General features: G+C 38.2%; 2 protein-coding genes across 4 annotated transcripts in view; both read right to left on the bottom strand.

Annotated features, from left to right (window-relative positions):
* The window catches only part of LOC120623846 (beta-1,4-glucuronyltransferase 1), a 33498-nt gene that overhangs the window by 17984 nt on the left and 1462 nt on the right, over positions 1-14052 (bottom strand). For all 3 annotated transcript variants that reach the window (XM_039890113.1, XM_039890112.1, XM_039890114.1), the window contains exons 3-5: positions 8258-8493; positions 7175-7852; positions 6703-6859 (exon numbers count right to left, since the gene is read on the bottom strand). In XM_039890113.1, the coding sequence (XP_039746047.1) occupies positions 6703-6859; positions 7175-7852; positions 8258-8493 (1071 nt within the window). The remainder of the gene's footprint in view (positions 1-6702; positions 6860-7174; positions 7853-8257; positions 8494-14052) is intronic.
* LOC120623847 (trypsin-like) overlaps positions 1-14052 on the bottom strand; it is a 29878-nt gene that overhangs the window by 14848 nt on the left and 978 nt on the right. The gene's annotated exons all lie outside the window — the stretch shown is intronic.

Below are 14052 nucleotides of genomic sequence, written 5' to 3'. Positions count from 1 at the left end.
AACAAGGGATTCCTACGGGATTAAAGATTAATTTCACGAGGGTTAAAGTTCGGTGCGATCGTCGGATATTTACAAGTATCTAAGATAGTCTAACTAACAGTAAAGTATTAACAAGAGTTTGATCGCTTAAAATAAAAGCTTTTAAACCCTAATAGACTGAACGCAAATTGTTTCGTACCAAATTCGAAGTAAAACAACTATTAATAGCAATTCAGTAAAACTATATTCGCAATTCCGTAGCCATTTTATCGGAACTGAGAAATTTTAATTTGGCCTTTTTGGGACAATTTATGTGACGGCAATGTCCGAGGCCGGGCCCGAATGAAACTCATTAATCCGATCGTGTTTCAATATAGTGGCGCCATCTATAAATTTTGGCGTGACCAATTACGTTCTGTCGTGGCGGACAAAAAGTTTATTTATTGCCCAGATATGCTCCCAATATCTTTTTGTTACGTGCGATTGGTCGAGGGTTGTAAATTTTAATATATTACCTGGAGAGAATTTATAAAGCCCCGGTAGCGTTAACCATCGGAAAGGACTTACAATATCTACTTGAAAATTGAAATACTCTGTTACTTCTACCTTAGAAAAGGTAAAGGTAGGTTTTGGATGAAATAAAAAATACTTTATTTAATATCATCATCGTACCATCTTCAACGTCCAATTATTGATACCTACCCTCTTTGAAGATCTTGGTTATGGAAACCGTAAGCAACATTTTCCGTACAGCAAAGCAAAGACATGCGAGTGATATCTGGCAATGAATCTTGTATGCTGCTAGTAGTTATTGGAGCCATAAATCTACCGAAGATTCAGCTCGGTGTGTCTGTAAGTATGACCACGTCGTGTAGCGGAGATGCAGCCAAATGGGATTTTCGAATTTTCTACTGCATTGTGTTCTGTCTGTCACGGTCAGTGCACGTCGCACGGCAATATGCAATATACGATCTCCATGTAAACGATACCTTTCTATATTAACACAAAATCGTAAGTTGTAGCTTAGTTTTTAGTTAAACCATGTTCAATTAATTTAGTATATTTTGCATCAATGACATTGATAAAGAAAACTGTATTTTAGATAAATTATATAAAATTAGTATTTGTAATGTTTTCACCATTATGGATTAAATATTTTTTTTTTCATATTACTATATATGTGTTTGTTTTATGCCACTACAAATTAGTGCCTGACCGCAATTTCTCACTTGTGATAAGTGATGATGCAGTTTGATATGGTAGTGGACACATAATTAAGAACATATATAACCATCCATCAGCCATTATTACATGCAGTGCATTGTGTCCAAAAACAGTGGAAACACCCCGAGCCTTCTCATCCGCGGAATGTTGCTCACAAACATTTTCTCATTTTCCCCATTTTATGGTAAACGTTTAGAACACTAGAGTGAAAATAATTACTGTCATCTGCTAAATGGAATGAATTGACTAACGACCTGCATACTAACCGCGTAACTTTCACAGAGCGAACTAGAACTCCACATGGTCGCCACGCCACGATTATTATAATTCCAATCGTTTTCTACATTACATTTCAGCTTTCATATAAAAGTAACCTTTAAATACATTACATCCCTAACTAATTATAATGACTTGACAACAGGTCACATTTACTCGTATATGTATGTACGTTTGAGCGCGTGTGTGAATAAAGCTAGAGACAGGCTGGTCTCACATACGAAACTTAAGCGACGTTACGTGGGAGAATCGGTGTGCACACTTGTCCCATGTCTTGCAACGTAAATAGACGTGATTACAATAACAACAAATCGCTAGAATATTAAATTTATCTAGGCATAAGCATTTATGCTTCAGTTTTATGAAAAACGCATTTATATTTAAAATCGAATATAGAGATTTAATAATCTTTAGGTATGGAACAAGGACATACTAAAGCTCCTATGACGTTCCAGAGTACGGCCATGACACCCGGAGAGAGATATCTTTTTAAAATATAATTTGCAATTTATATCAACAAAACCTTTGATTCCGCAAAGATAAGATATTTTTGGATATACCTACGAGTATATATATATACTAGCTGTTGCCCGCGACTTCGTCTGCGTTTGATTTAGTTTTTTTAATGTGGCATTAAATTTAGCTGTAGATCTAAAAAAAAAATAAAGTAATCAGTATCGCTAAGCCTTAAATGAGGGGTTTCCTGCCGTCCGCTGTGGAGTTCTGTCCTCTATCTCCAACCACAGTTTGGGCAAAATTAAACACATATTATAACCACTATAGTACAAAAACAATTATTAAAATCGGTTATAATTTGTCGGAGTTATGGTGTAAAATCGTCAAACACTTTCATCGCCTCTCCCAAAGGAACCGAGCTAAATGTCGGAATAAAAAGTATCCTATATTACTTTTAACACTTCCAAGAATATGTGTACAAAGTTTCATGAGGATCGGTTAAGTAGTTTTTGCGTGAAAGCGTAACAAACAAAGCTACATTTACATTACATATTTGTAGGGATTATTCAAAATTAGTTAGCTTCTGTTACATAGATTTTCATATAAAAGAAAGCTCTTTCTTATCTTACAAATATCTCATTACAGCATAACTTATTATAAACACGAACATAAAATTTTTGAACTTTTGTTTAACTTTATTAATTATCTTCTCCGATCTTCTTGTCACTTCAGTACTTAGTACTCTTCTGTACATTTAATTCCAGACATTTGTATATATCCTTATTCTTTGATCTGGGTTCCTGTCATTTCCCAATCCAACTTATATCGACCACAGATTATGTATAATGTGGGTCAATATGAACGATGACTCCTTTTTTAAATAAACGTAAAAGCAAAGCCAGATTTGCTAACAAATATAAAGAGTCCCGGATATCATAATGCGTTGCATACGTTGTGTATATGAGAACAGTTATTTGTCTCTAGCTTTATTGCTCTAAGATTTTAATCCTTCTTTTTTACACAAAATTTAATTTACTTTAATGTAAATTTGTATGCTGAAAATTGTGGTAATTCCACTTGCGAAAGTAAGCTAAGCGACAATGTAAACACAGCTGATAGTATGGTTTTTTAGTGCATAAATTTATACAGATATTTTTTTAAAGAAATATTTCATTAATAGATATACTGTAATTTTCCTTTGGCACACCCCCTTACTCACTATATAACCTTGTATATCTTTAAGACGGAAGTTTAACACTCTCCTTGAAAACAATAACATAAACATCATATTCCTGTACAGTTTATATTGAGTCGGAAACTCACAATGTTCGATGCTGTAATCCACATAATCGAGTGTAGTTCCAACGGAATGGGGTCAGCCAACATCGGTCAAATGTACAGTCAACCGCCAATATATTCACATTACGCATAAATGGTCTGCCAGCATTGCATCCCGCGGTTGTGGTACGAGGTGACTTAAGGGAAGGGAGGGAATATAACGGGGAACGGGCAGCAGCGTCCTCCATACTACTACTACGATCTACTGCGATCACCAACCCAACCAACGATGTGATTTTGGGCAAAACTTCCCAAAGGGAGAGGCTTTTTGTCTTTCTGTCTCTGATCTATATACTCGTATATAAAAGAGAGAGTGTGTGGGTATGTTCCGTATAGGCTCCGAAACGGCTGGACCGATTTCAATGAAACTTTCGGGGAATCTCCGGATTGACCTGGCGAGTAATCCTGTAAAGTTTGGTGACGATCGGAGCACTCCTATTTTTGAACTGTCAAACTGTCAAATACAGCTTTTATTTATTATGATTATATTCTATTGTTGCGTAAACATGGGTATAGATAATGATCTTCACCCGCTCGAGAAGAGAATAGAAGAGAATGAATACGGGTACGCTAGTATCTCATAAAAAATATTGTTAAATATAGTTTAGTACAGTTTTTAAATACTGCCTTCGCGCCTTATTGTATACCTACTATCTGCCACCGTATGTGCTCTGAGAGTTCTTGCTAATGTTCTCATAATCTTCAAATAAGTATCGGCCAGCGTGGGTTGATTGTTATCAATAATGATAATGATGATGCAGCGTTGACCCAAATTGTTAACTGGAAACTGGTACTGATTATGCCAAACTTTATGATATAAGATTTCACAAGCTAATTTAAATAAATTAAAATTACCGAACTGCAGAAAAAGCACTCGAATCGGTATTATTTTGACTCATCTCAAGGACTTTAATAGGTTGTAAGCTTAGTAATTGCTTCTTATTGGATTGCCTGAGTATATAGTTTACTTTTAAGTATTTCTTTTTATTCTAATTATTGTTATTTTTTTTATTTCTTAAAAAATTGTTCTTGTAAATCCCGTGGGAACCGTTCATTTTCCTACGAAAAACTTTTTTTTTTAATTTATATTTGATTGGTTGCTTAGTAAGCGCGTGAAAAAAGGACTAACACACAAACACATTCCTATTCATAACAATTGTAAGGACTAGTAAGGATTTGTGCATCAATAGCATAACAATACAATAAATGATTTTATAACCTTACAGCGATCACAAGCTATGGAATTTTATCCGAAACTAACGTTATTATTATTATAACGTTTAAGGTACGAATAGTTACGAGCCCGACTGTACTGGCCGAGAGCCAGGAGTTTAGCGTCACGGCACTTTATCGCGATGCAGTGATTATGTTACATTGAAATAACTGAATTTACGCGATTGTTTGGACTTTGAAGCTAATAAAAAATGTTTACGGGTTATTAAATTATCCTAAACATACATTTTAAAAAGCTAAATATATTACAATGAGCTAAGCATACTGTCGGAATCATTAAACTGTTAAGCATACGATGGGCGTGTACGAGAGCCACCAAGAAGTTGATGGAGATTAAAATGGAGGGGTGTAGAGGCCGCGGACGAGTAAGAAGTCGGTGGAGTGATGTAGTAGACAGGGATACGAGGATTATGGGAGTTAAGAGTTGGAAGAAAGCTGCTTCTGAGTGAAAGCAGCTTGATCAATACAAGGCAGGGCCACCAGTTAGGGCAGTAGATATGTAATTACCACCCTACCGTCAAAAAAGTTCCGGTGCGATGTCACGTAGAAACCAATTAGGGGTAGGTACAAGTATAACTATCATACTCTTAACAGGTTAGCCCGCTACCTACGCTAGATTGCAGTTAAGGGCTTACTTTTAGTGGAATAAAAAAAAGATACTGAACGCATTTTTTTGAGTTTTACTAAACATCGCTTTTAATAAACAGTAATCTAAGCCATCTTAAAAAACATTACGAATATAACACAATATAAAAAATAATATATGTGCAATAAAAAACGGGGGTAAACACGGACACGTTAATTATATCCCCTGTCAGAGGACATAATCTAGACTACAAGCTAGACTGTTAGGGGACTAGCAGTTATAAGCCATACCCCTGATCGATTTCTACGCTCAGGAGATTTATGAAACTGACAAGTAAGATCGCTTTATTCCTTCATAGCTCAGCTAAGTTTCCGATAGAAAGGATATCAGCTAAGATCATTACGTGGTCACCAAATCTCAGAAGGAATTTCTTTTAAAGTAATAATTGACGAAGCAAGCAGATGGCCTGATGGCAAGTGCAAAACCATCGTCAACAAACAGAGCAACACCTTAGACATAGACGTTAAAGTCTCATGCCCCTGTAATAACACCGCAGAGGTGGCTGTGGGATGTTAATTCTATCGTGCCAACCACACTTCTGTCAAACACTTCTTTACGTTAAAAAGGCGTCTTAGCAAACATCTGGGATTCACTTAGTTTCCGGCTAAGTTTGAAGATGGCTTCTCCCAGACCGCGTTTGCATTCCTCGTAGCTTTAGTTTAAGTTTACGAACATAGTTATGACCATAAATCACTTGATTACCTCGTAAAAATTTGATGCAGGCATCAAAAGTGTCTTCTAAAGGCCTATTTGAATAAATATCACTTTGGCTACCCTAACCTAACCTTAAACTAGCTCCGTTAGGTAGGTACATCGCATAGCATGTATAAAAAGTCATACAGTTTCACAATTTCGCTTCGCATTCGCATTTTTTTTAATAAAATCCAGTACCTATATTATTTTTAATAAAATAAAGTATTTTATCAATCGTCAGCAGTTTTATTCATGTTTGTGTCGACGGACGCACAATGGCATTGCGTTTTATGGATACAAACTTATGATTGAATATATTGGAAAAATTCATATGGATGATGAATTCGTTGTACAATGTCTCTGAAAAACTTAATTCTAAAAATAGTGCTTTCTTCATCCAGAGGATACAGTGTAAAAAAGGCGGCACTACTTTTAGACTAGTAAATAACAAAATCGGCACCCACATATAAATAAGCAGGTTTACAAGGGTTTAATTTACAATACCCAATTACAAATTTCGGAGACGTTGCTCTTAGTTAATTCTTGGCCATCCGGTTTCAAAGGACCCTTAATTTTGCTGCGTTATTATGCTTTTTGCACCATTTTGATTTCCTTAAATACCCTAACACAATGGATAACTCACATATTCTGGTTTTAATGCCTATAATATGAACATACCTACATACCCTATACCCACAATACTAAAACTGGTACCTCTATGTCATGCGTGTAGCCATACGTGTAGCCTCATTATCGAGTAGAGAAAAAATATTAATGGATATTCCTTATTATTATATAAAAACCGCCGCTGACGGCAAACACTTTCGAAAATAATAATTATTGTATCAATTCCTTACCTGACTATTTCTCGTGAAGCCATAGCCCAGGAACCGTTCATCATGGGCTGGTACGGTATCAGGTGCTACGTAGAAAGGCTCGTACAGCAATTCGAAGTTGGTGACGTTGTGGCTGATGTGAGTATCGAGGGTCTCATTTCCACCGGATGACTCCCATCTATAAGAATAATGTTCTATGAGCTCATCATTGTCATCAGCTCGTTAATTGTCTCGTTAGTCTAAGTGGTCAACATCTTTCAAGGTCAGGCCAAAAACCGCAAAGTTTGGTATTCTCTCTCTTACCAAGAAATTCTAAGGATCAGTATGGTGGGTCACAATACTTCTCTCCTATGAAACGTTAGCCCTATGGCCATCAATGGTACGTTGAAATCCTAGGGATGATATTATTAATCCAACATACAAGATATACTGGACTCAAACATAATAATTTGCTTAAGAATAAAAAATTCAAGAGATTGCAAAAGGAACTCACCTAGTAAAGTTTGAAGCATACTGATTATAAATAAACACCTTCATGTGAAATGGTATAGCCAGTTTATTCCTAGACAATCTCAGCAACTCGGATTTGTTAGCTGGGAAAGTCGCCACCCGTTTATCAAGCTCATAAGTGGGCACCACATACGCGCACAGAGGGCATTTGGGTGCTTGGGCTAGGAAGTCGTCCAACGCATCCGCCATCCCTGCAGACGGTACAATGTCCACATCTACTAGGAACACATAGGGTGTATGACAGTTTCTTCTCGCTAAATTTCGCAGATGGTTCTGTGGGTATGGATGCCGCGCACGCCAGGCGACTGTATCGGCCTTTCTATCTGTTAAGGGTACAGGAGATATCTTGCAATTCCTAGCCCATATAGGCATGTTTCCATGAAAACCGGGCCTTTCCACTGGTGTAGCTACGTGTAATGCCATTCTCGCGTAAACTTCTGGTCTACATCGCGATAACCAAGTCACGAATGCCCGTAACAGCCTTAATTCATCCCCGGCTACAAAAACTGCCACTGAGATTGGTCCGGACCAATGCGCTGCTATTCTGAGCAGTTCATGCAACCTCTCTATGGAACTTTGTGTTGCTAAGCAGACGCGGTGATTGGCTGATATTTCCGCGTACATATCTCCAACTGTCGCGTAGTCGAACATTCTGTATGACCTTGAAAAATAATTCTTTATTAAGGAACCCAATTCAACGAATAACAAAAAAAGGACGAAGAACCAGGTTGTAAGAATGTCGTAAAATGACATGGCTGGTTTCTCAAAGGGGCTAAAATCTGAGTTATAGTAATAATTGACGGACTAAGCAGATGGCCAATGCTGCTTAGCGGCAGATATAAGCATGGCGATAGTACTTCCCGGGTGAGCTCTTTCACAAAAGCTCTACTACCACTAAAACTACAAATTGAGTTTACAAATCGCTTATTGGTGGAAATACCTCAGAAGACCAACCAATACAATTTATTTTTTCTCATGTTGTTCCCAAAGGCGTGTCAAGGCAATCCGCACTTGACCCATGCCCTGTAGCGGCTGGTAGTGGGTTGGACTGGTTGCTGCAACTGACCTCGAGCCATCCCAGCGGCCCAGCCTCAAGTCCAGCCGAGCGATGGGGTCGTCGTCCACCGGCAGCACGGCGGCGGTGTCCACGCACGGCTCGCAGGTGACCAGGTCCGCGGGCGGCGTGGTGCTGCGGCCGCTGCAGGCCTGCGGGCTGAGCAGCCACATGTTGGCCGCCGCGTTGTACACCACCAACGCCACCGCCACCAGCGTCACTATGCTCCATTGGAAGCGCCAACGCCACTGCAACAGACAGAGCCCTTCACCCGGCCATCCACGATCCGAAGATTGCGAATGTACGAGTAGTTATCGCCACCATCTCACTACTATGCCCAAATTCTGAATGTAATGTACGCATCAAAATTGACTTTGACTTTAAATCCCTTACTCTGGATATTTTTGAAATCCTTAAAAGTCTATTCCTGTGCAATCTGAGATAATTGTCGACATCACAATCATTTTAATTTTCGATGGCAATCTGGACGAATCTGGTTTCCGAATAGTAGGAGAACCAAAACCAATCAAGAGTAAATAGGCATATTCTAGGTAAGCGCACTAAACCTTAATTAGTGATTCTATCGACAGCGGAAACTTTCACATTTTAAAATCGCCTTTAAACACCTCTGTGAATCAAGATTCGAGTGGAATTTTGTGCTAGAAGAAAATATAATTTGTCTTTTTTTTTGTAAAATTATGTTCTCTGTTTTTATTGAAATACTAGCTGACCCGGCGAACTTTGTTCCGCCTTAATGTCAATAAATAAGCAGATTTTTTTTTTATTGGAAAAAATACAAAAAAAATTAAATTTCTACATCAATCATTCATAATTATTTCTGTATTTTAGTACATAGGTTGCTCTTCATTTAAGTACCTTGTGATACACGACATTTTTTGTTTTATTATCAGGCGCAAAAACAAACAACGCAGATGGTCTTCCGACCCGTGAACATGCCACGTATAATTGACCATGGGAAAAACATGAATGTTCTAGATTTAAACCACAAACTTTTAAGGATTGGCCTTGTGATTTGTTGATGGTCATGGCAAATGCAAGACGTATCGGAAATTGAAGTCTTTTAAATTCAAACGGCATATCGGTTGGGATCATCGGTATCCTCGGAATGAGAACTTGCTCACCTTTGAATTTTCCTATCATTATCGTAGCGTAAATTACATTGTTCATCAATTTTCTAACCACCAAACGCGTACCGTTGCACAGTTTTGGTTGGTTTATGTTTCGAAGCATGATTACTACGGAGCCAACCTTTAGGCGTAAATTGTGCGGTGGTAAGCCAGGCACGTCCAAAGAGTTTAAAAATTCAATTGGATAGTTGGTGGCTTCATCTTCATTTGTGACGCAGTCAATAGATTTGAATGAATGCATTGTTCCAATGATCTTATTTTGAATTATGTTGTTTAGGTCATCTACATCTTTATTCTTAGCCGCTAAAATTGCTCGCTCACTCATCCATTCATAATTTTTGTAGTTAGAAATAATTTCTGGAAATACATTGTTGATAAGTTCGTCTTTTGATGAGACAAAATTACAGAAATTATTTGGAAATGATATTAATCCGCTCGATTCATCGACAGGTACTTGACCATTACCGATAGTCAGCAATTGCTCCGAGAAATCTTCAGCAGATGTATCATTAAGCAATGCAACTCTCATGTTTGTTGTCAGTTGCAGTTTCTTCACATGGCGCCATAGATTTGACGATTTGAGGCAAGCGTTTATTTCGTCGGCAGCCGTAGATCTTGGAATTACTGGCAGTATTTGGCGGAAATCACCAGAAAGTAAAATCATTGCTCCTCCAAAACATCTCGAGTCATTGCGTAAATCTTTTAATGTTCGGTTAAGTGCTTCTAATGCACGTTTATGCGCCATTGTGCATTCGTCCCAGATGATGATTTTCGATACCGCTAAAACTTTGGCCATTGCTGAGTGTTTTGCAATATTACACGTTGGTTCTTCAATAGTTTGAAGATTTAACGGTAATTTGAATGCTGAATGAGCCGTACGGCATCCTTCTAACAATGTGGCTGCTATTCCAGAAGAAGCAACTGCAACCGCTATGTGAGATCTCGCCCGAACAGTTGCTAAAACTAATGACATGAGGAATGTCTTGCCAGTTCCACCAGGGGCATCTAGGAAATATAAACCACCATTTTCATCATCGATTGCCTTCATTAAAGTATCATAAACTTTCTTTTGTTGGTAATTCAACAGGGGTACATTCGTTTGAACTACTAAATCTAATTCCTGGTGATCATATTCACGTTCCCGTTCCAATTCTCGATTAAATGCGTCATTCATTTCACGATATGGTGCTGGCATTCCTAACCTGATTAATAAATTACCGCACATGAGGTAACACATATCTTCGATCAAGAGTAAAGCACGATTATGTATCTCCTCATTCATCTCAATATCGTGATTTCTGGAACTGACACGAATTTGATGTAAAATATCTTCTGACATATTATCCTTGTATTTGTGCCACAGGTTACATGGGTTTGATGGAAAACATGTCGAAATTATGATAGCGAATAATGTGCGTATCTGACTTGGAGATGCACAGATAATGGCTTCAGCGATTGTCGTATCCCAATGACTATCGTTTTCTAATAACTTCAATTCTTCACATGCAGCACGATATGTTGGGAATATTACACCATTAACAGTTCGTAGTGACTCAAATGACGTTGGCCCACGCACATTTACCAGCAACAACCGCAAATAGAAACATTCATTATTCTTTGGATGAACTGTATACATACGACCAAGAGCATCAGTAGAACGCACATCTGGATACCCAGGAACCGCATCGCCTTGCTTCCGTCTTTGAAAATTCTTCGATGAAGCATTCCAAGTATAATAACGTGGCATCTCCGAGTAAAGCAAAGTTCGTGCAAACTGATCGCTTTGGCAGATTGCAAAAAAACTGGTCAATGTAGTTGCTGGAGGTGTTTCAGCACGTTGCGTAGCATTCGAAGCCGTGAAATATACTCGTTGACCATTCTCCAGATGCACCGCCAAATGCGTAACAGTAGGATGACGTTCGTGAATGGGAAATGCGAATATACGCCAAATCGCTTCATTACAGTTCACATAACGACCAACTTGATAGCGTGAAATTTCATCGTTGGTATTCGAGGATTGCAATCCAAAAACCGCCATATCACTGCCTTTCGTGACATATTTGCAAATATATTTTATGGACTTAACTGAATTGCAGTATTCAACGTTGCAATGTGTCTTGAACGATTTAGAAATAAGTGGCGAATATGGAACAATCCAACTGTTGTCGACAACGAAATCCATTCTTTTCACTTTCGTTGTGACAGTTCGACCGTTGTCATCTGGTGATCGACGCCGATACAGCGGATAACCATCATTGCCAGTGACAGTCTCCGCCGTTAATTTCCGTGGATATCGTTTAGAGCACTTTCCATCGACCATGCAAGGTGATTGGGGATTGATGGCACCACACGGTCCATGAATCATATTAGTAGTAACAACATCATGTAGGTCTGGATCGACTTCATAATCAGGAATCTCAGCACATATGATATCATCTATTTGGTCAGGCTGAATTCTTTCCACTAACCAAATAAGAATGTGTGCGTGCGGCAGGCCTCGCTTTTGCCATTCGATTGAATACATCCAGCATCGAGTATCTCCAAAGACGCGTTGTTTAACAATAAAGTTCATCAGGGACCGAATTTTTTGCCTGAATATACGTGCTGTGATGTCGTGTCTATCACTTGATGTTTGTCCGGGAAGCAGCAATTGAGTAATTTCTATCCATTTTGGATTACAGGTAAAAGTAATAAAGAGATCGGGCCGACCGTAATGACGAACATATGTCATTGCATCTTGTGCATATTCATGCATATGACGTGGACTACCAATGTATGTCGCCGGCAGAATAGTTAATCGACCAATATTAGCTGCATTTCCTTCAGTATTAACTGCATCACGTAAATGGATGTACTCCTCAGAACGCAGTTTGGCTTGGTTCAACCTAATGAATGTTAAACGTTCCGTTTCTATTTTTACATACATGTCAACGCAATACTGCTGAAACAATCGACGAAACCGCAGCAAATAGTTGTCAGCATTTTGACGAATCATCAAACGATATGCGTAATAATTCATTGAGCTAACTTTCTTTGTAGTTTCTTCACCTGAAATTAAAAATTTGATAATTAACCATTTCAAAGGCAAATTTTAAAGGCAAACAATACAGACATTAACCATTTTTTTAATAAGCATTATTTTAAATCAGTGTCTTTCACAAATAAATGAAATAAATTATGATACTGATACTCACCATTCAATGGATTTTTCATTTTAATATTAAAATAATATCCATCTTCTCCTTGCCAAAACATCAGCGGGTATTGCAATGTGTCATATGATCGATGAGTTTCAGATATTTGTTGCAGTTGCCCAGTATCGCGACGTGTAAGCACAATATCGCGTTTTTCCAATTGTTCACCAACAATCAGGATGGCAACTTCGTCTACTGTTGGAGCATTAAATGTCCTTTCGTGTGTTCCAGATGGTCGTTTATCTGCTTTGATAACAACTTTATAGTCATCACTTGGCATGCGCTCTAAAGCACTCTTAAACAACCTGACCAACGCATGATGTTCATGAAGCAGACACTGCAAGTCTTGAAGAATTGCTCGCTTCATTCCTGCATTGATCTCTAGGCGTCGATCAAGTTGTTCTTCCATGTTGCCCATGAAATATATTTGTAAAAATTTATTCTGTGTATCTTCGAAAGGTAGTAATGATCCAATTCGATGATGAATCTGTCCTTGTATCTACAAAATAAAAACCAGACAGTATTAACTGGGTTATAAACACTTTTTTCGGTGGGAGAGTAGAGTTCAGAATTAGCAAATATACTACATAGGTACCAATAGATAAAGTAAGTTATTCTTTAACTACATTCTATATAAGTACAAAAATAAATACCTTAAATGTCGGATTAAATCCCCGTTCTTCGATAATATCTGCCCCAAATGACGTCATCTGGAAACAACCATTGTATTTTTGAGTATTTGCAAGAAAGTGGCGTGATTCTTGTGTTTCGCCACAAAGCAATGAATACAATGGCTCAGGTGGCGGAGTCAACAATGGCAATTTCACTTTACCATTAAGGCAGCATAATCCAGGCGTTTCTCCGGAAAACTTTAATGCACCACAATACTCGCAAACTACGTCCATTTGCCCAATGCAAACGCTAGGATGCAAGCTGTAATCATTGCTGCAATCGTATTGAAACGCTGCTCGATTCAAATCAGCACTTGATAAATATCTTGTTCTGCGTCGCAAATTATCTATTTGTTGACCTCTGTTGTTCGCTCGACGATTCTGCATTGCCAACCGAGCTGTTTCACGGGCTGCTTCACTTTGCTCTCGTGATTGAGAAGCACGAAGTCGAGCCATACTATCGCGGCGCTGTTCACGTGCAATTTCTTGTTCTTCTTCAGTCCTTTCATTTGCAGTATTTCGTATTCTTCTTGCATCACGGCTTTGTCGGGAAAGATTCGATCGTCTTGGTCGCGGCATTATTAATTAAACTTCACTTCACCTAAAAACTTAAATTTTTAACCATACCGAGTTTTATAGTTCACTTCACTGTTTATACGAATGGGCAATTGGGCAATAATGTTAATTATTTATTTAATAGAAATAGTTATATTATTGATTTCTTACAAATATCAAATAGTCATCCATACGTCATTACATAGCTGTCATTATACGTCAATTTTGTTATTCCAAGT

This window comes from Pararge aegeria, chromosome 5 (genome assembly GCF_905163445.1).
Source record: "Pararge aegeria chromosome 5, ilParAegt1.1, whole genome shotgun sequence".
Classification (NCBI taxonomy): Eukaryota; Metazoa; Arthropoda; class Insecta; order Lepidoptera; family Nymphalidae; genus Pararge; species Pararge aegeria.
This window is presented reverse-complemented; position numbering and strand designations above follow the sequence as displayed.